The sequence below is a fragment of the Panthera uncia genome (genome assembly GCF_023721935.1).
Source record: "Panthera uncia isolate 11264 chromosome B3 unlocalized genomic scaffold, Puncia_PCG_1.0 HiC_scaffold_1, whole genome shotgun sequence".
In the NCBI taxonomy this organism is placed as follows: domain Eukaryota; kingdom Metazoa; phylum Chordata; class Mammalia; order Carnivora; family Felidae; genus Panthera; species Panthera uncia.
In genome coordinates, this window is record NW_026057582.1 from 5466260 (window position 1) to 5488610 (window position 22351).

At 55.4% G+C, this 22351-nt stretch overlaps 1 protein-coding gene across 5 annotated transcripts in view; it reads left to right on the forward strand.

Moving 5' to 3' along the window:
- Positions 1–20707, forward strand: part of BCL11B (BCL11 transcription factor B) — a 92541-nt gene extending 71834 nt beyond the window's left edge. For 4 of the 5 annotated variants that reach the window (XM_049612176.1, XM_049612178.1, XM_049612177.1 and 1 more), the window contains one exon: positions 18533–20707. In XM_049612176.1, coding sequence (XP_049468133.1) covers positions 18533–20592 — 2060 coding nt within the window. In that variant the 3' untranslated portion in view covers positions 20593–20707. Of the gene's footprint in view, positions 1–6; positions 1225–18532 lie in introns of those variants that run through there. The other variant, XM_049612181.1, reaches the window with a different exon arrangement.
- Positions 20708–22351: the final 1644 nt, after the last annotated feature.

A 22351-nucleotide genomic window follows, 5' to 3' on the forward strand; every position in this document is an offset into this window, starting at 1 on the left:
TTGTGTAACAACCTCGGCTGACTGGCAAGAAGGGGTGAGGGGGGTTCCTGCAGGCCCCAGGGCGGTGCCTGGCACGTGCTGGGCCCTCTGCCCATGTGCCTGTCTGCCTCTGGTCTCCTTCTTGCTCATCTGCCTACTGTGTCTGACCTGATACCTCCATCTGTAATCCTGTACAGGCGCCAAAGAGATGACTATTGGCAAAGGCAGTGTCGGGTACCTTCTTAGAGCACGGGCTAGGGAGGCTGGAAGGCCCGCCATTGGCTTCTGGCTCTGCGTCTCGGGTCTGGGTGTACTCCCAGGTGTGAGAAGGAAGTTCCCGAGATTATGTCCATGTCTTCAGGCCAAGTTCTAGCACAGAGTAGGCTCCTGGTGAAGGTTCCTTGTTCCCCCTCCAGCTCCGAGCTTGCTATTACCATGCTCAGCATGATAATCACAACACCTCCCTAACTGCAGAGGACCCAGTGGCACCTTGGATGTGAAAACACCCGGCTTATGCCAGATGCCCATCGAAAGAGCTAGCTGGGCTTTTGAGGCATCTAATATGGCTTCAGAAGCATTTGCATTTTTCAGAGTAGATGGGTGCACACGCTCTCTGCACACAGGGCTTCTGTGTCATCGTTAGGGGCCCCAAGATCCCCTTGCCATCTCTCCCTGTCCTGTGGACACAAGGTATGTCTTCTCGGCCATGGGCACATATTTCCCCAAAGTGCAGCCGAGCCCTCTGAACCTCTGAGGCTTTGGGTCTCCTGGAATCTCGGGAGCATTTGCCAGAACAGCTGCAAACAGTTCGTGGCCAGAGGGAAGGGGCCGCTACGAAGTAGGAGCCTGGAAAGGCTGTGTGCGTCCTGGGACCTTTGGCTGAGGACGCATGGATGGCCATGGTCGTTGTTGGAGGGGGCACGGGGCTGTCTCCTCGCAGAGCTGGCTGGCCCACCTGCCTTGTAGGGGAAGAGGGAAGGCCAGAGCATCTAAGCCTCCGTGTTGGGGGGATAGCTAGGGCACCCCCTCCTCATTTTCTTAAGGTTCAGAAGAGAGGGTCACGGCGCTGTGTCCCAGTAGCCACCATAGCAGAACGCGGCCTCCTCGTTCCTGTGGAGGAACTTTGGAACCTTTCCTCGTGGTTGCCTGGTTACAAGATCATCTGCCCAGAGTTCCCCAGAAGGGGCTTGGCTGGGGAGCCACAGGCAGGGGAGTCGGGGGAGAGTGGCTGCTGTTGGGAATGCAGTGAGTACATTCGATCATATCTAATTCCCATTTATGTTACGTCGGACAGCCCCACTGCCCAGCTGCCCTCTTGAAGCCTCGGACCGCTGGGGTTTTTTGATGCATGAATGAAGCCTGGGAAGTGGGCCAGGACTTGGCTCATGGGCTTCTTCATCATTTATTAGCTTCTAGTTTTAATTGTTTCCCGACTTCTTTCCAGATATTTATCTAGCAAGAATTGTCAGTCCTTGCTGCGCTGTGCAGACGCGAGGGGCGTGCGCCAACTGCAGAATGTTAACGGCTCTTCTGGGCGGCGGGCAGGCATTTCAATGGAGTCAAGCAGGTGTCGGGAAAGCAAGCTCCTACTGTGCGTTGTCAGCCGGCGCCGCGTGATGAAGGGGCCCGGATGGACCGGACGAGGCTCCTGTTACAGAGAGGCCTGCTGTCCCTGGGGAGGAGGGGGAGGCAGGTGCTGTCACACAGAGAGGTACAGTTTGTTTGGAGCGCCACCTGGGTTACAGGCCCCGGGACATGTGGCCTCAGGCAGAGACCTCTCTGAGCCTTGGGTTCTCTGTCCGGGATCCGAGGTGACAAGCCTAGCAAAGGTTACTGAAAACGCGGAGATACTCGGGAAGTGTCTGATTGAGGGGACGGGCAATTGTTTTGGGGGTGCTGTGTCCCAGGGAAGTGTGGTGGGGCAGGGTGAGGTCAGGACGCTGGGCCGCGGATGTGGACATGATGTATCACCTGCCATTTTGTACTGGTCCCACCTGGGAAGCGGGTTCTCGGGGAGCTCTGCAGACGACCTGCAGGGTGTGACGGGGGCGCCACTGGCAGCTTCTGTTCCTTCCCTTCCAGAGGGAGCCCTGGGTCCGCCATGTTGGTGCCTGAGGTGGTTTGGGAAGGTTCCTGAATCAGGAACCAGGGCTTGGCTGGTGTGTGACCTTGGGAAGTCCTTTCTCCACACCGGGAGGCCTTGGTTTCCCCATCTGGTACTGGTTGGGGTTGGGGACTGGGCGACCTTGCTTGTCACCTACCCTTAGTTTCACGGTTTGGGTGGCCTCAGGCAGGCGTGAGTCAATCCTCAGCCTCGGCTTCCTCGTCTTTGAACCTCAGTGAAAATCCGTACTTCGGGGACCACCGTGGGGGTGGAGAGGGGCCCTGCTGACCAGGTTCCCGAGATGCAAGTCTGTTGGCTCTCTGAGGGTCACCGTCATCAAGGGCAGTCGGCTCTGTGGCGGAGATGATGGGCTCTTGTGCCAGACCGTCCAGGCCTGGGTCTCGGCTCCTGCACTTCCCTTCGGACCCCGGGCCTCGTAAATAAACCCGTTGAGTCTTATTTTTCTCCCCCAACGAGAGAGAGATGAGCTTACTGTTGAGGCCATTTTACCGATGAGGACTGAATGAGAGGCACAGAGAAGTTGAGTGCCTCATCCATGGTCGTCAGCTAGTAACTACTGAGACTGGACCAGAAACCCATAGTACACATGGGGCAGCACTCCTGGGGGACCAGCCTTACACCCAGGCCCCTGGCTCTGCCCCCCACTGTAGAACAGGGATCCAGAAGTCCCAGCTCCTTGGCAGGCCTGGCCCACCAGACCTGGTGTGTTTTCTGAACCGGTGCAGGCCATGCACTGACAGCTTCCTCTGCCACTGGGGACACTCTGGGACTGGAAATGTTTGTCTTCCAGAGGGGGAGGAGTGGGGACAGGCACCCCGTGTGGCAGCCCTACCCCCAGCCCTCAGTTTCCTGATTTTGCTTCTTTCCCTGTCATGTTTAGGAGATTTATGGTGGAGACCAGATGCTTCGTGTGCAGGGACATACACGTTTGTCACAGAGTTCCCATTCCTTTGGGAACCTGTTGAATTTGCAATTTGCTCTGGGGCCGTATTGATTGGCAGAAACCATCAAAACCCGCGGTGCCCTCGTTCACGTTGACAAGCGCGGGGTCCGAGAAAATGGCTGGATCTCGTGGCCGTAAGGCCCTGGTTTGAGGCGGCTGTAGGAAAGGGGGGAAAATAAAATCCCTCGCTTTTCAGCTTGCTTCTTGAGCGGGAGGTTAAAAAGCCCATTTTCGACTTGGGGTTTTTAAAGACCGATCCCTTCTGAGATTTGGCCCAAATGAGTTGAAACAAAATGATCATAGGGTTGATTAAAAAGTGTGCCATCAATCTGTCTTTGTGGTCTGGACTGAAGCCTCTTGTTAACAGTGGAGTTTGTAAACGTTGTGTGTTTGACCATTGTTTCTTCACTCAGTTATGCTTCCTATCCTAGATTTGGGTGTACACACTTATTTCTTAGAAGGGAAGCATTTTTTTTTTTTTTTTTTTTGCAGAAGGGAGTGGTGAAGCGGATGGGGGAGTTCACCCCTCTGCGGGCAGAAGCTGAGTTCTCTAGCATGTTCTGCCCAGCCGATGGTTATTATTCCCCCAGAAAATAATGTCCTTTTTTTTTTTTTTTTCTTTTCCAACTTGCTTTTAACATTCTGCCCTTGGCATCTGTTCTAGGCATTGTGGACGAACCGTAGACTGTGTTCTGACAATGGGTTAAAGCAAGCACTTATTGAAAAGCATTCTCTACTTAATTACATTTCCTTCTTCTGGAAGCTATTTTAATTTTTTTTTTTTTATAATCACATGTTAATTGTGTATTAGCGGGGCCTTTCTGATTAGTTGAAAACATAATGAAACCTTTGTAAACAACACAGAGAGAAAGAAAGAAGGAACGTGTGAAGCACAGGCAGTGCTGAGAGGCCAGAATGACTACATTTCTTGATTCCAGGGAGGGGTGGAAATTGTACCTGGATGTCCCTTTTTTGAGTGATGACCCCCGCTGCCCCAACCCTTCGGTTGGGGGAGGGGTGCGGGATCATGGCTACCGATCAGTGAAGGGAGGAGGGGTAGCTTCCTGAGGGGTCCTGCTCTTCCTGCCTCCGAGCTCTGTCCTGCTGCCATTCATTCATTCCCTTACTCATTCATTTCCTTTGCTCATTCATTCATTCACTCATTCACATTCTTAGCAGTAGCTTCCTCTGCTGAGCACCGATCAGGTGCAGGGTTCTTTACACGCACGCTGTAGACCCGCGTACAGGGGTTCATGCCACTTGGGGAGAGGGGAGCTTAGCTCACACTTGAGTTCACTCATTCACGTTCAGCCGAGCCTAGAAGCCGGAGAACCGGATCTGTCAGGCCCAGGGACCCACATCCCCCAGTGCGGTTCTGAAGTCCTCGTGCCCCTTCCTGCACAAACTTCAGCAGGCTCGGAGACAACCTGGTACCTGTCTAGAGGGCAGATGGGTAGGAGGAGCCAGCCGGGCTGGGCCTCTGCCCGTGTGTGTGTGTGTGTGTGTGTGTGTGTGTGGTGGGGAGCAGGGGGCGCACGAAAAGGAAGCGTGCACCCGTCCCCAGAATGTGGCAGCATTGTTTCGTTTTCCACCTTTTGACATCTTTATTGAAAGCCCCAGCCCCCGTTTCCAGCCCCTATTGTGGCGGGAGGGGCCCCGAAAGCCCTGCTCTGTTCCCCATTTGGAGGGCTGGGCTTACAGGGGTTTTGCAGTTCCCAGGCTGTTATTAGGGAAGCGTGGCCGGGGCGTTTGAAATGCAAGCGCTACTGTGAGCGAGCGCCAGGTTCACCGTGCGCGCTCCAAGGAAACGCAGCCAAGGCAGTGTTGTGAACAGCCGCCAAGCAAAACACACGCATGCCGTCCAGCGGAGCCAGCTCACTTCTGCAAACAGAGGAAAAATTGACTTTCTGATTTGGAGTGTTTCTGCAACTAAGAAGAACCACTCGAGTGATTGTTCTAAAAATATTCTGGAGGCAGCACGTTCTCGAAGGCCTCGGGATTCTGAGCGGTCCTTAATTGTACTTTTTATGTAATCTCTCTGGATCGTGGTTTTTAAAAAAAGGAATTTGCTTAAGCCCGTGCGGTCATCTTCCTGCCCCCCCCAACCCAGCCGCTCATGTCCCCCCCCCCCCCCCCCCCCAAGTATTGCTGCAGCGTGAAAGAGTGCCATACACAGCAGAAATTGTATTTTTATCTCTTTGACTTCAGGAAGTATATTTGGGTTTTCATCTCCTGCAGCCGCTGTCGCAGGGCTCACATCTGAGCAGCCGAATCTAGGGCAGCCCCTCATGTCCCTGCTCTGGTGGCCGAACCCAGTTCTGGAGGGAGGCGTCCCCCAGGCGAAAGGGCTTCTCGAGGAGGGCTGGGGCGAGGGGGTGCCGGCACCTTTGACGCCCCTGCTCCCGCTGCCCGTTCAGCCTGGCGTCCCCCTTCACGAGGCACAGAGCTCCCTGGGAGCCCCGGACCCGCCGTTCCCGGCGACTGTGGGATTCAGATGATTTCTGCAATAATGAAGCTGACTGGGTTGCCACCAGCTCCTTGACTGCCAAAAAAGTAAACGATGTCGGCCCCTCCTCCTTCTCTCTGATTCTCTGTTTTCTCTCCACCCTCTCTCCCCACCCCTCCTCGCTCTCTGCCTTTACCCCGACTCCCCACTTCTCCCTGGCTGTCTGTTTTGCAAGTTCAGCCCACAGCGCCTACAAGGCTGGAGGATTTCTTGTCGTTGGGTGTTGAACAGCATCCCTGCCTTGACCCAGTGCCAGTGACACCCTCACCTCCCCCAGTCGTGGCAATCAGAAATGTCTCAAGACATCGCCAGTCCTCACTGGAGGGTTTTTTTTTTTTTTTTTTGTCCCAAACTCTCAAGCAGAAAAAGGCCTGGGGATTATTAGGACCTATTTTTAGGTTTACAAATAAGCAATAATAGGGTGGGAGCAAAGGCCTTGGAAATGGAGAATGAGTCCCCACTTGAATTTCACCCCCCAGAGTGAGTTTTTAAAAAACGAAGTCGCCGGATGCTCCCGGTTTGAGGGATGGCCCCGGTGTGGCCGATGAGGGGTGGTGAGCTGTCCCTTCACAGCTTTGTTTGCAGGGGTTAGAATGACCAGAGTCTGTGCCTTCACGTAATCAAGCTGTTTCCTCTAAAACGTCTCCTGTGCTGAGCTTATCAGACAGCTTTGCTAGTGTTAGGTAACTGATCACCGTATTAGTCAAGCGACAATCGAGAGGAACTTGCCAGTGGTTTTGGCATCATATGCCAGGACTTGCTCTGTACAATTGCCCTCCCTCCCTCCCTTCTTCTTTCCTTCTCTGCCTCCTTTCCTCCCTCTCTCTCTTCACTTCCCCCCTTCCCTGAGAGATTTTTACCCCCGTGGTAGGAATTAGACGTCGCCTGCTCACTGGCAAGCACCTCATTTTGACGACACAGGCCGTTCCCCGTTTGCAGGAATCCCGTTCTGTGGCCTTGAACGCTGACTCATTACTGGGGCAGCCAGGAGGGGTCAGGTGCCAGGTCATTTCACCCATCGGCAGACTCATCTTCGAGGGACCTAGAAGTGGGTGGTCAGCGGGTCTCGTGCCGGCCTTCCTTGGGGCGGTGCGTGGCCAAGGATGCGTGTGACCGCGAGAGAGCGATTTCCTGGGCTCAGCCAAAACCCATGCTTCCGCCGGCTTCTCTCCGCCAGCTGGCCACCAGAGCCAGCCTGGAGGTGCGAGAGCCATTTGGAATCACAGGACTCCACCTCCCCTGAGGCCTGGGCTTCTCGGCTTCGGGTTCTCCAGTGCAGACCAGACAGCACCACCCTGGGGGCCTCCTGGCCCCAGATTGTACAGTCGGTTTGGGCTGCTGGTCCCCTGCGCGCCCCCCTTGCTCCGCCCACCCCCTGTGTCACTAGCACGGCCCCCTGCCCCTTGGCATTGCTGCTGCTTTCATGTGCCCTTTTGGGGGGGGCAGCGCTACGAGAACCAGCTGGCACCTGCTGGGTGTGCCACCGGCAGGAGCCCCATCTCGCCCAGCCCCTGAGCCGTGGTTGGCTCTGGCCATTGGGCCTGCCCAGCCACCACGCCGAGGCAGCCGGTGTTTCCAGAGGGGCCATGTTGTAAGCGTGCCCGTCATTCTCTCCCCTTCGCAGGTGTGCGTGCGCGCGTGTGTGAGAACCCGTGTGTCTGGGAGGTGGAAGGGTTCGGTCTGTCTTTTCCATAACCTCCGAGGCACTTGCTACATCTCTGAACCCTCTGATTTTCTGGCGGCACCGGGCAGCTCGGCTGCGCGCGGAGCGCCCCGCACTGTGGACGCGGTGCGGCGCCTGGCGAGGATGACCATCTCCCCGGCTGCCGGCGGGGCTGGAGGAAGCTGGCACCGTGGCGGAGGCGAAGCTCTGCAGAAGTGCCGCGGGTTTTTCATATGGAAATGTGAAATAATGGGGTGATTAAATAGAGCTGTATATTAAAGTACATCTGACATTAGAATTACCATAATGTGCTGTAGCCTTAGGCTGAGTACTTTATTTGCCATCTGCGTCGGCCCAAAATCCCCCGGGGAAGCGCTAAAATATTCTGAATAAACTCAGCCCGAGTTCTTATTGAGAGTAAAATACCATTTGTGGCACGTCGTATTGATTCGTCTTAATTGTGGTGCAGAAAAGAACATTCACTCGCTGATGACTTTTGTGCTCGGTGACAAGCTGGCTGGAGTAACTCAAACACTGCAGTTGGTTAACCTGGACGGGGCCAGGCGGGCACCTCGGCCCCAGCCAGGGTGCGGCGGTGCCCCCCCCCCCCCACCAGGGGACGCGCCACAGCTAGGGCTCCCCGCCAGCCCCACCGCGCTGTTCTCCAGGGAGGGTGCCCGGGAGATGGGTGCCCCATTCGGGGGGCAGGGGAGGTTCCTGCGCTGCCTGCGGGCCCCTCGCTGTGCCTGGCCTTGCCCCTGCACCCGGGGGGAAGCGCTGACCGGCTGCGGAAGGACGATGTTGTGGCCCATTGTCCTCAAGGGGCCATGGCTTCCGTCTCAGCCTGTGGTCAGAGAGGCGTACTGTGCATATTGAAGAAAGCAAAACTAAAAGAAGAGAAGGAGAAGGGGAGGAACCCACCCACCCAGGCAAACCCAAGCGTGGCTGGTTGCCGGTTAGTGGCGGTGGGACCGGGTAACCGTCCCTGCAGCCCTTCGGAAGGGGTGGGGGGAGGGAGGGCGGCACAGTAAAGACAGATGACTGGTTGGTGGGAAAACACTTGGTGATCCAGACAGCGCTCCCCCATTCGCGCGGTCCAGTTTTTATCCTATAATTGCCTATCATTATACACAATTTAAATATTCAAACATTCTCCACAAACCTTGGGCTAGCGTGTTTTTATTACAAATTCAGAACAAGGGAATAACCTTTAACTTCAGAGACAAATGAGACAAATTTACAAGTGCATGTCTGCTGTTTTCTTGTGTTTTATCAATCCCCGTGGACCGGAACACTTTTGCTATAACGCCACTCTGAACAATATACATATATTACTACTTGTTTGTAGTGTGTCGGTAATGAGTCCCCTCTGCATTCGCTAACCTATATAACTCGGCGTCGAGGCTCTCCATAACGTCAATTATCTCCTCGGAGCTAAACGTACACTCCATTAAAACGAGATTTACTGCCCCTGCAATACTTCTTGGGGTGGAATGCGGAGATTTTTGTGGATTTAAGGAAAGGAAGGAAGCCTTATTCCTGCCTGGTGAAGGAAGTCATGAATAATGGAGAAGAGAGACTTCCTGTGTCAGCCAGAACGCGTGCGTGAGGCACCACGAGGTGTGCCCACGTCTGCTCACAACGGCTCTCAACACACACCCGCGGCGCGTGCCTTGATTTTTTTTTTTTTCTTACCTGTTCGTTTCTTAATTCACTCTTTATTTTTCCATTAAATGATAAGGAGGATTTGCACCATGCTTCTTCCTCTTCACATCCTCTGCTAAGTTCCTGTCCCCAGAGTGCTGGAATCCTTTCAGAAAACCTCATATTGGGGGGGGGGGGGGGTTGGGGGGGGCCAGACCACCAAAATATGTTTATCTGTCGGCCCACCACATCCCACTGTTGTAGGTCCTTTTCAGAGAAGTCTGCAGAAAGATTTCAAGGGAATCTGACGACGCGTTCGTCTATTTTGGGGAAGACATACTATTTCCAGCTGATTTGAGCGCCTTATGCAAAGGGGGGGGGAGTTCTATAAAGATGATCTTGAGGAATGTGCCGTAGTTTTTTGAGGGTGCTGTAAGTGAGTTGCCACGTCTCAGATCACTCTGTGTGTCCTGCTTCTGGCTCTTCCATCTGACTAGCACACAGTGCTGTTCTCACCCTTCCCCGAGATGCCCCCGCGGTCAGCAGTATTGCTTTGTCTCGGGGCCTGGGTGGCTGTTTCCTGAGCCTGAAGTGCACACCTGGTCTGACCACAGAATCGAGCAGTTGAAATCGAGACTGGGGGGGGGGGAATCTGGGGTGCGTGGTGTCAGCAGCTGTAGTTGAGTTCTGATACTTTGTTCCGCTGAGAACGTGGCCCGCCCTGTTCCTGAGGCTGGCTCACGGGTCCAGGGGGTTCAGATGGGAGTCTTGCCGGAATGAAAGAACTCCTGCTGGAGAGAGTGATTTAGAAGCCACCTTGTCGGGCCAGCGGTCCTCACAGATTGGATTTTAAACTTCCTCCTTGCATTTCCCAGGCCCCCCTGGCTTCCTTTCTTTACATCTTACGGTTTCATAGTCGGGGAAGGGGGGATCTGGTCTCAGAAAGAGCCATCTAAGGGGTTCTCCTGTGTCCTTTGGCTGTACTGTCATTTTGCTGTATGGAACAGTTTCTGACTCGAGTAGGCCTTGAGTGTGGGTTTAGAAATCTTCATATTAAAAAAATATATATATCAAAGCTTTCGCCGTGATGGAATTTCTAGCAATGGAGTTTGTGCTGTAGCCAGCTCAGTTTCTTTGTGGGTTTTCAGAGCCTCCTCAGATTGATCCAAAACCACATTTTCAGTCCCGTATCCTTTTCCTCGCCTCTGTGAGTCTGGGGTCCCACGACCCTTTGTGCATGCCGTTTCCTCTGCCTGGCACCCCCTTTCTCTCCTTTCTCTGCAAGATAGACTCATTTTTCCTTCAGAATTCAGCTGTAGGACCTCCCCCTCTGAGAGGTTTTCCTGATCCCCCCACACTGCCAATCTCTCCCTCCTCTGGGTCCCGTGCCACATGTCACACCGTAGACCTCGTGGCCCGAAGCCTTACTAGAAACGTGTGGAATTATTAGCTCTTGAACTCAACTGTGGGCTCCATGCGGGCAGATGTGCATTTCTGTGTCCCTTCACTCAGCACGGGGCCTGGCATGCGGCAGATGGGTCCTGCATTTGTAGAGCAAAGGGAGGAGGGGGGAGGGGCATATGGCTAAATGATATTGAAGACCTCCTTTCATCCCCAGCCCCCTACCTGTGGCTTCCTGGAAGGGAGGGGTCACGGCCGGTCCCTCTGAATAGTGCCTGCCAGGTTGGCATCTGGTGCATGATGGCCGAATGGAGAATGAATGAATGAATGAATAAGAAGGGCATGTCTCTAGAGCATTTGGGGCACAGTTAGATTTCCTTGGGTTCACTAACTTCCCAGGTGTGCCTCTTTTGCTGGAAGCAAGATTCAGTAGTGTTTTTGTGCACGACCAGCTGTCTAAGGGAACGATAGAGGCTGTGGGGGAGGCTGGAGGCCCAGTCACCCAGCCCCGAGTTAACTCCAGGCATATGAAGCGCACAGCTTACCTGGGCCGCAAGGACGCTGGCAGGGTCGGCGGACTGTCCCCCAACACTGCGAGGCTGTGTGAAGTTTTCCCACCCGTGTAAGGTCTCCGTTCTCAGCCAGGGTACGTGTGCTGTCTTCTGCATGAAGCCCGCAGCTTGCTGGTGTTCACCAGCAGGTAGAGTGGTTTGCGTGCCTGCTCCGGGTCCCTCCCCGGGGCCGGTGATAGTGGCCTTTGTGGTTCCATGGACGGGGCAGCCAGGTGTGTGTCTGGACACAGCACAGGCCCTGGGCTCAGACCCTGTGTGAATCTGGGGTCTGTGAACCATAAGCCGTGTGAACTCACCTGTGATGAGACTTAGTTTCTTTTTTACACCAAGTCTGGATTAAAACCCACTTTCCAAAGTTGCCGTGAGCATCTGCCTAAGAGCACAAGTCCAACACTGGCACGTGCAGATCGCAGGCAAGTTGAACACTCCAAGGTCAAGGACAGATTATGATAGTACGAGTGATCAGTATCAGGTAGTATTCCCTGGATGCTGTGGGAACATACTGGCGGGGGGGGGGGGTGGGGTGGGGGTGTGCTGGCTCTCACAAGACGTTTTGCAGGTAGAGAAGCAAAAGCAAGTATTCTGGGCACAGGGAAGGGCGGGTGCAAGCTGGCGTGCAAACATGAGGACTAAATGGGGCCTTGCAGACGAGAGCCCCACAGCGCAGGCTCTGAACCCAAATGCAGCCGAGCCCAAATATTCTCCCCTCTTCTGGCACCACGGCTGCCTACGGAGCAGTGCTCGTACTTTTCATCAAATGACTGAGAGGGGGCATCAGGTGTTCCGTGAGCTCTGGCCGCCTGGGCAGAGTCCCTGGTGGATAAAGGGTGCCCGGCTCCTGTCTGTGCAGTGAATGAATGAAGAGCCCGCATGGCCTTTGCCCTCAGCAGGACACCCACTGCTGCCTACTGAATTCAGCCCCGTCTCACCGGGCTCCCCACTTACCGGGCTTCTGTGGCCCGGGATCCACAGATCCCAGACAGTGGCACGCTTTACGTGGTGATGAGGGTCGAGAGGATTCCGAGGCCTGGAGGGAGAGTGCAGGGATGGAGCGGCCGTGTCTGCCACAGGCACTGGCGGAGGGCGTGGGCTCGGCTAACCGAGCCAGCCGAGGCTGGCTGAGCACCCGGGAGATCGTACAGGATAGTGTATGGCTTTTGTCACCACCACCAGGACCAAGAAAGTGCATCTGTTCCCCCATCAGCGTGACTTCACAGAGTTACCGCAGTGCCAGCCCAAAGCAGCACATCTCCACTTTCGAGTTAGCACACGGGCTGGAATGAAAGGTCAGGTAACCAAGGCATAGCCTCCCCATTACCATGTCCAAGTGCCTGGGCCAGGGCCGGGGTCTGTACATTCTCTCCCTTGACCAGGCTTTTATCAGCACGTAGCTCAAGAGCACGCCGTGGGGCTGACCGCCTTCTTTCTTCCAGCCCTCCGTGTCCTCATCTGTGACACGGTGCCTGGGACACCATGTCCTTAGTTGGGGGTTGTTTGGAGCCTCGGCTGAGGTCCCGTTCTAGTCAGCTGCGGCAGGCTCGTGTAAGGATTTAATGGCGGTTAAGTTACTGCTGCCATTATGCCCGTGGCCGTACCTTCCTGCTCCAAGAGGCTGAGGTTTGACAGAGCACGTTCAGAATGAGCAGGGGTGGTTGTAGATTTTGTAGATGGCCATGCTCAGAAATAATACAGACCGGGGGCGCCTGGGTGGCGCAGTCGGTTAAGCGTCCGACTTCAGCCAGGTCACGATCTCGCGGTCCGTGAGTTCGAGCCCCGCGTCAGGCTCTGGGCTGATGGCTCGGAGCCTGGAGCCTGTTTCCGATTCTGTGTCTCCCTCTCTCTCTGCCCCTCCCCCGTTCATGCTCTGTCTCTCTCTGTCCCAAAAATAAAAAAAAAAAATTAAAAAAAAAAAAAAAGAAATAATACAGACGGCAAAACCCACGAAAACCGCTGGGGTGGCCAGCTGGCATTTTCTCTCTGGGATCATGAAAGGGGAGACCGACCGTATTTAAACTAAGAAGGGGTCTGCACATTGGAGGGATAATAGTGGTGATAATTATTATAATTTTGGAACTGTGGGGACGGTATTGTTAGCAGTCACAGACACTGGAGGAGGACTGGGTGATTGGCTGGTGACCCAAGTGCACCCTGATGTCCAGAGACGGGAAGGGCCTGCTGTAGGAAGACCCTGAGATCCAGCATCCTGCCCCTGCATCTGGGTCCTGGGTCCTGTTGCCCTCCCCCCACCCCCGCCTCCCGCCATGGGCTTATTTGCTTTGTGAAACGTCTCCCTCCAGGGGCAAGGCCTGCGGTGGCCCCGAGTGGGTTCCATAAGATGATCGGTACCCTTCCCTGAAGGGACACGCAGCATGGCAGGTGAACCTCTTTTTTGGGCATTTTCATTGTAAAACAGGCCCTGATAAGCGTACAAAGAACCATCCATCCCTCGGTGGTACCGCGTGCTGGAGAGACGGCCGGGACCGAGCCTGGGGTCCGAAACCCTGAGGACGGGCACGGCCCTCTCCCTGCTGGCTGTGGGACTCTCCCTGTTTCTCGGAGCTTCCGTTTGCTCACGTGCCGGCAGGATGCAGCCCTCGCCTGGCCTTCCTCGGAGGCCATGTGACTAACGATGAAATGCGCTAATGCACGCAAAAATGCCAAACCAGCTGTAAAGCACTTTGCAAACTGTGGAGGGCTGTGTGAAGCCAAGACCCAGGTCTGACCTCTGCGGCCGGGTGCCCGGATTCTAATTTTGCTGCCGGCTTTGGAGAACATGGCCCTGCTCGAGCTGGGAGTTCAGGTACCCTTGCTGTCCCCCTCTGAGCAGCAGTGACCCACTGCGGCTTCCACAGGTCCGAGTGCCCTTCCAGGTGGTATCAGCTGGCCTTTAGAGGGACCTGTTAAACTAGCACGCTCAGTTATGGCCTTTTCGTTGAATAATCAATTAAAGATGTGGTTTTTAAAAAAAAAATTTTTATTTATTTATTTATTTATTTTTTGAGAGACAGAGTGAGACAAAGTGAGAGTGGGGGGAGGGACAGAGAGAGAGGGAGACAGCAGAATCCGAAGCAGGCTCCAGGCTCCGACCTGTCAGCACAGAGCCCGACCTGGGGCTCACACCCACAGGCTGTGAGATCATGACCTGAGCAGAAGTCAGACGCTCAACCGACTGAGCCACCCTGGCGCTTTTTTTATTGAACATCCCCGATACCTTTATTGGTGTTATTAGAGTAACCGGCATACCAAGGAGGAACAATTATTTAAATGCTCATTAAAAACGAAACAAAACAAAACAAAACAAAACCCCTCCTGGCAGAGGGAGACTCTCATTTCATCTGCAAGAGTCCAGTTGCCTGTCGGTTCCCAAGAGACACAATGAAAAATGATATTTCCTCGACGTTTGCAAGTTCTCACTTCCCCAGAACCTCTAATGCATTAGGCAGGCCGCGTTACAATTCCTCCCAGGTTTCATTACTGCCAGACTTACACAGAAAGGCATCGTTGAAACGTGGATGCACCTGCCAGGTATGAGGATGAACCCTAAACACCAAAACCTACAAACTCCTGCACAGTGGTGCACGATTTACGGTGTGTGTCCACATACAGGGTCCCATTGGATACCTCCAGCCCTCTTTGGAGGCAGGCGTATTATTCCCATTCTACTGATGAGGAAACCGAGGCTCAAGGAGGTTGTGATTTGATCGACTTCACTGAGCTGGAAATGTCAAGGCAGAGGTGTGAACCCGTGCCGCCGTCCAGGCTCGTGGGAAGGGAGGGTCTCGAACTTGAGAAAAACATAAGGACTGCCTTTAGAGCCGTTAAAGCGAAGAAGCTCCAGTCTGGGTTTCTGCCAACTGAGGAGTAAAAATGTCTGAGGAAGGAAGCAAGCAAGCAAGGACAGACACGGGCCCTGGCTTCTGAGTTGCCAAGCCTGATTTAGTGATGCAAGTACAGCTGACATTTCTAGGTCTCTAGGCCGGGTCTGACGTCAGTTCAGAATAATCTAGGCATCCACCTGTCACTCGGAACCTCAGCAGCCCCAGCAGCAGCGTGGTGGGAAGTGGATCCTGTCTGGGCTGCTGGCAAAGTCATCACCTCACGGAGCCTCCGGCTCACCTCTGGGCAGGTGGCCCTGAGCTTGAGGAGGGAGGGGATCATCACCTCTGGTCCCGGGGAGGGGAGGGGAGGGGAGGGGAGGGGGCCGACCCTCTGGACAAGGGTCTTCCCTTGCGTCTAAAAAATGAGCTGTCCGTGACTGGTAGGCCGCGAGTGTGAAATATTTAGTGAGTTTTCGAATAGAAAAATGTTCCGAGTGGCTCTTCAAAGACTTCTGACACTGTTCACTTGTGAAAAGTGAGCAGCCCCTAGTGCTCAAGGCTACTTCGAGGCAAGAGAGAACCGTGAACTGGTAATGTGGAAACGAACGTTTTATTAAAAAAGAAAAAAAAGGTTGGGGAGAGTGGAAAGGGACTCGTCCAGGGAGGGCCTCTGAGGGCTGTGAGATTTTTAGAAAAGTCAGAAGCTGTCAGATCCCGGGAAGGCCGTCCCTGGCAGTCTTGCCTCCGCGAGAAGGAAAGTCTGGGAACCGAACCACAGCGGTTCATTCAGGGGTGCGGGAAAAGAAAGGGCTTCCTCTGGCGTGAGGAGTGGCCCTGAGATCCGATGTGACAGACGCCTAGCTCTTCCCCACCTGACGGTGGTTTACGGACAGGTGACCCCCTCTTTCAGCCGCTCCAGAATTTTAGCGGGCATCTGTTTTTTTTTTTTTTTCCCTTTTCTTTCCTTTTCAGAAGTGGAAACATCTGAGCTCTTTAGAACATGTAGCTACATGCTTCCCAGCAGCTGCCATTTTGAGTTACAAAAATGTTTTCATCGGCCATTTCGGCTGAAGAGCAGTCTTTATTCCTGGCCTGCCAGGGAGTTCTGCGTTTTCTTCTGACATCCCCATCCCGCACCGGCGGTGGAACTTTTAGAAAACGTGTGGCCATCAGAACAAGAAACAGGAAGTGCTCTGGAGTTGAAGCCCAAGGAACGAAGATGATGAACAAAGAGATTGGGGGGGGGGGAGGCGGAAGGAGGTGGCCCCACTTAAAAACATGAAGAACAGCTGTGTGCCATAAATCGATTAATTAGAGTTTCCGAAGCCAAGGTGAAGGGTACAGAAACGCTCTTTAATTTGAAGATCTATGACCTTGTGGGATGTGGCACTTCATTTGCGTTATTAGCTCCTGTGTCAGAAAGGGACATTTTATTTATCTTCTTGTTATTTATTACGTTTTATTCTGCCTTGCTCTAGAAAAGGATTTGAGCGGGACTCTAAATATTATGGCTTCTGGCCAGCTCCCTTGTGAGGCAGTGTGAGGCAAAGGGTTCTGTTCTCCCAAGTACATTAACTAATAAGCTAGGACGGGAGATGGCGTCTTCTTTGCCAGCTGAGGGACGTGTGCCGGAAGGGAAGGTCCAGGGCCGGTCCTGCTGAACGGCATCCTGGGAGAAACATGGCGGCCCAGGGCCTTGGGAGGCCCCCCTGCCATTTTCCAGGTGGGCAAAAGTCTCCTCAGGGACTCCCAACACGGGGAACTGAATTACCCAGACGTACTGGGCACACCGGAGGGAGAGAATTGCCTCAGCAGATGTACTTGAGCTGGTTTTAAAAGCGAAGTGAAGTTGAAGCTCAGAATTCTTTTTTTTCTTCTCTGTCCTTCCCCCTGCCCGCTGGTGTCCTTGCCGCCACACATGTGTGTACAGACTAGGAGACGAGAGTGGACTGATGATTCTTGGAGGACACCAAACCTGGAACGCACGTCTTGGTTGCCGGTGGGGGGTGCTCTGGCCTAGTTGGTTGTGTGGTCTGGGAGGATCTCCGCCCGGCGCCGTGGGGTGTGCGCACGCTGCCCCCCTGAAGCTGTCCGGCCTACCCTGCGTAGGGCTCAGGCCGTTGGGTCTTCGAGTCGCTTGGTTTTTACAGCTAAGCATGAAGTCCTCCGGAAACATAATTCGAACGAGTCAAAATAAAAAATAAATCTCTGCATGGGATTTCAGAAGTCCTCAAGTCTTTGGGGGAAAGGTCGAGATGGAGGGGTCTTCTCCACTCTGCACTGCGCTGTGTTCTCACGTCACCTTCCTGACTTGGGGCGTGGACATTCGTCTGCACCTTTGGCTTCTCCGGGGAGTCTGCGGCTACCATGCCTTCTCAGCGTTAAGACCTTCCAGCTACAGGAAAGCTCTTAAAAGGGGTTTTTCAAGATCGCGGCTGTGATGTCTTGTTCTCTTTTCCCTCCCGGCCAGCGAGCGAATCTCGGGGTAGAAAGCAGGGCCCGCCCGCACCTGCGCCTTTATGGGAAGCCCGAGCAGAGGTTCAGACGGAAAAGGCAGCGAGTTTGACCCGCAGGGTGAGGAGGGCGGCCACGAGACAGGTTCTGGCTGAAACATTCAGCCTCCATTTTGTGACGGCCCCGATGATGGACAAAGACAGTAACGTTTTCGGCTCAGTGCCCACAAGTGTCCGCTACGATTTGCTTCTGACGCCACGGGAGCCAGTATGTAACAAATCCACACTTGCCACCATTCATCCTGACCACCCCGTCAGATTTGACATTCCCCCGTGCGGTTAGCATTCTGGCAAAGGACTTCATGGAGGCCAGTGGCCCCCTATCCAGCGCCCTCCCAGCGGCCGGTGGAGGCCGGCTTCCGTGGTTAGGGCCATGGGAGGAATGGGGCGGGGGCCTCCGTGTGTGAGGCCATAGGAGGAAGGGGGGGGGGCAGCCGCCACACAGCAGCGATCTTCTTATGCTGAATTCCTTCTCTTCCTTCCTATCCACGTTTAAATTTGACGGTGCTTTCTGCATGTAGTGTGGTGTGTGAAACCCTAGAAGGTCCTATAGCAAAAATCCCAAACGATGCAGAGGGATCAGCCATGTCACTTCAAAACAACGCCTGCCAGGCAGTTGAGTGACTTGTGTGTTTTAGAACCTCCTTGGATCAAGTGTTGACTAACCAGTGGTTCTAAAGGGGGGGGGCATTGAGCTCCGGTTTTGGCCCCCACCAGGGGACACTTGGTAACGCCTAGAGAGTTCTGTGATCCTCATAACCGGGGAAGGGAGTGTGACTGGCTTGTAGGGGGTGGGGGCCAGGGATGCTGCTGAACATTCTACAAGGCACAGGACCCCCTCCCCCCAACACAGTTATCGAGATCCAAATGTCACCAGTGGCCTTGGTGGATAAAACCCTGGTCCCTCACGGTTGTGGTGTCCCTGCTGTTTTATCGTTGACATCAGTCATTCTCACCAACGCGGCCTCATTTGGCTTCTGAGGCAATGGGGATAAGAGCGCCTCTTCTTTAGGGGAAGCAAGCAGAAGCCTAGGAATTTGGGGCTGCTCGCTGAGGTCGTGTGGCCGATCTGGGCTCCGCGGGGGCAACCTGCCCACAGAGCCAGCTTGCCTCAGCCTTCCAGCCCCGTGGAGTCTTGGCCGGAGCGTCGAACACGTCGCCGGCCTCGGCCTGCTCCGAAGGGGCCCCGAGGCCGCCCTCCAGAGCCCCGCGGATCCGGGACTCGCTTCGCGCCCCTCCCCCCCACCCCCCACCGCCCCACCGCCCCCCTGCATCCCCACCGCGCGCCTTCAGGTCCGTGGCCCCGCGGTGCGCGCGCCCGTCCGCTTCTCACGCTCTCTCTGCCTTTCTGTCCGTGTGTCTCCCCAGGTAAAGATGAGCCTTCCAGCTACATTTGCACAACATGCAAGCAGCCCTTCAACAGCGCGTGGTTCCTGCTGCAGCACGCGCAGAACACGCACGGCTTCCGCATCTACCTGGAGCCCGGGCCGGCCAGCAGCTCGCTCACGCCGCGGCTCACCATCCCGCCGCCGCTCGGGCCCGAGGCCGTGGCCCAGTCCCCGCTCATGAATTTCCTGGGCGACAGCAACCCCTTCAACCTGCTGCGCATGACGGGCCCCATCCTGCGGGAGCACCCGGGCTTCGGCGAGGGCCGCCTGCCCGGCACGCCGCCGCTCTTCAGCCCGCCGCCGCGCCACCACCTGGACCCGCACCGCCTCAGTGCCGAGGAGATGGGGCTCGTCGCCCAGCACCCCAGTGCCTTTGACCGAGTCATGCGCCTCAACCCCATGGCCATCGACTCGCCCGCCATGGACTTCTCGCGGCGGCTCCGCGAGCTGGCGGGCAACAGCTCCACGCCGCCGCCCGTGTCGCCGGGCCGCGGCAACCCTATGCACCGGCTCCTGAACCCCTTCCAGCCCAGCCCCAAGTCCCCGTTCCTGAGCACGCCGCCGCTGCCGCCCATGCCGCCCGGGGGCACGCCGCCGCCGCAGCCGCCGGCCAAGAGCAAGTCGTGCGAGTTCTGCGGCAAGACGTTCAAGTTCCAGAGCAATCTCATCGTGCACCGGCGCAGCCACACGGGCGAGAAGCCCTACAAGTGCCAGCTGTGCGACCACGCGTGCTCGCAGGCGAGCAAGCTCAAGCGCCACATGAAGACGCACATGCACAAGGCCGGCTCGCTGGCCGGCCGCTCCGACGACGGCCTCTCGGCCGCCAGCTCCCCGGAGCCCGGCACCAGCGAGCTGGCCGGCGAGGGCCTCAAGGCGGCCGACGGCGACTTCCGCCACCACGAGAGCGACCCGTCGCTGGGCCACGAGCCCGAGGAGGAGGACGAGGAGGAGGAGGAGGAGGAGGAGGAGCTGCTGCTGGAGAACGAGAGCCGGCCGGAGTCGAGCTTCAGCATGGACTCGGAGCTGAGCCGCAACCGCGAGAACGGCGGCGGCGGGGTGGCCGGGGTGGCGGGCGCGGGCGGCGTGGGCGGCGCGGCCAAGGCGCTGGCCGACGAGAAGGCGCTGGTGCTGGGCAAGGTCATGGAGAACGTGGGGCTGGGCGCGCTGCCGCAGTACGGCGAGCTGCTGGCCGACAAGCCCAAGCGCGGCGCCTTCCTGAAGCGCGCGCCGGGCGGCGGCGGCGGCGGCGACGCGGGCGACGACGACGACGCGGGCGGCTGCGGCGACGCGGGCCCGGGCGGCGCGGTCAACGGGCGCGGCGGCGGCTTCGCGCCGGGCGCCGAGCCCTTCCCGGGCCTGTTCCCGCGCAAGCCGGCGCCGCTGCCCAGCCCCGGGCTCAACAGCGCCGCCAAGCGCATCAAGGTGGAGAAGGACCTGGAGCTGCCGCCCGCCACGCTCATCCCGTCCGAGAACGTGTACTCGCAGTGGCTCGTGGGCTACGCGGCGTCGCGGCACTTCATGAAGGACCCCTTCCTGGGCTTCACGGACGCGCGCCAGTCGCCCTTCGCCACGTCGTCCGAGCACTCGTCCGAGAACGGCAGCCTGCGCTTCTCCACGCCGCCCGGGGACCTGCTGGACGGCGGGCTGTCGGGCCGCAGCGGCACGGCCAGCGGAGGCAGCACGCCGCACCTGGGCGGCCCGGGCCCCGGGCGGCCGAGCTCCAAGGAGGGCCGCCGCAGCGACACGTGCGAGTACTGCGGCAAGGTGTTCAAGAACTGCAGCAACCTGACGGTGCACCGGCGGAGCCACACCGGCGAGCGGCCTTACAAGTGCGAGCTGTGCAACTACGCGTGCGCGCAGAGCAGCAAGCTCACGCGCCACATGAAGACGCACGGGCAGATCGGCAAGGAGGTGTACCGCTGCGACATCTGCCAGATGCCCTTCAGCGTCTACAGCACCCTGGAGAAACACATGAAAAAGTGGCACGGGGAGCACTTGCTGACTAACGACGTCAAAATCGAGCAGGCCGAGAGGAGCTAAGCGCGCGGGGCCCCGGCGCCCCGCACCTGTACAGTGGAACCGTTGCCAACCGCGAGAATGCTGACCTTGACACTTGCCTCCGCGTCTGCGCCACTTCGGCACCCTCCCTCCTCCCCCCCCCCCTGCCCCGGGCCCCCACCCCCCACCCCCGCGCGTCCCCGGGGGCCCCGGGGGAGGCGGCGCTCCAACCTAACCTGTGTCTACGAAGTCCTACGGAAACCCGAGGGTTGATGGAGGCAGTAAAAATTGTGGAGCCTTTTAACTGTGCAATAATTTCTGTATTTATTGGGTTTTGTAATTTTTTTGGCATGTGCAGGTACTTTTTATTATTATTCTTTGTGTTTAAATTCTTTTAAGAGATTTTGTTGGGTATCCATCCCTTCGTTGTTTTTTTTTTTTTGTTTTTTTGTTTTTTTTTTTTGTTTGTTCGTTTGTTTTTTTAAACCCAGTAGTAGCCTGAGCAATGACTCCCGAGCAGTGTAGAAGGGAAGCTTATCTTTTAAATTATAATTTGGGGGGGAGGGCGCTGCTTTTTTGAAATTTAAGCTAAGCATGTGTAATTTCTTGTGAAGAAGCCAACACTTAAATGACTTTTAAAGTTTACTTTTTTTAATTCCTTCTTTGGTCCTGAAATAAAAAGTGGCATGCATTTTTTTTGTTTTGTTTTGTTTTTTTGTTTTTGTTTTTGTTGGTTTTTTGGGTTTTTTTTGGGGGGGGGTGGATGTACAGCGGATAACAATCTTTAAAGTCGTAGCACTTTGCTTCAGAGTTGGAATGGAGATGTAGCACTGATGATGTCCTGAGTAACAGAGGCCTTTTCTGCAACCTTTACATGATACAAGGAAACGTTTGAGTGGTGGGGGCCCCCACCCCGAAAACTCCACACTGCCGGAGAAATGCCAGTTTTTGAGAGCTGCCGGGGGGGGGGGGGAATGGCCTGAGAGCATTCTACAGTGGTGTGGCATCAGCAGATACTGTCCTTTTCTTGGGGTGTGGGTGTGCCCTGGGGTGCCGCCTTGGCTCTTTGCTGTAGATTAGGCTACATAAAATGGGCGGAGGGTACCTTTTTTTGGGTAGACGGTGATCTGCAGTGACACAGGAAGAAAGCCACCGTATTCTTTCAGGCTTCTTCTGGCTTGATGGCTTCTCTCTCTCTCTCTCTCTCTCTCTGTCTCTATCACCCCCACTACAAAAAGTCCCAAGTCCTATGTTGCTACAAGTGATAATTTATGACCGTGTCTCAAGCAGACAAGTGCCCTGGACGAGGTGAATTGAGAGAAGTTAGTATTCTCTCATTTAATGCACACTGATGACATTGTACGGACAGGGGGGAAAATCTTGCAAATTTCTGTTCCCTTTTACTGGAAAAGCAGGGAAAGAGTTCCATCCGAAGGTGCCCAGCGCTACTTTCCAATTTTTTTTTTTTTCTATCCCATTAGGTTGGAAGGTTCTAAACATTGGACTGTTAAGATTAGACATTGGAATTCTGTTGACCCGCACTTTAAAGCTTTTGTTTGCATTTAAATTAAATGGCTTCTAAACAAGAAATTGCAGCATATTCTTCTCTCTGGCCCAGAGGTGGGTTAAACTGTAAGGGACGGCTGAGATCGAGTGTCAGTGTTGCTAAGCATGGCATTCACAATACTGGCACTATAAAGAACAAAATAAAATAATTTATTGGACAGTTTTTCTACTGCCATTCAATTTGACGTGAGTGCCTTGAAAACTGATCTTCCTATTTGAGTCTCTTGAGACAAAT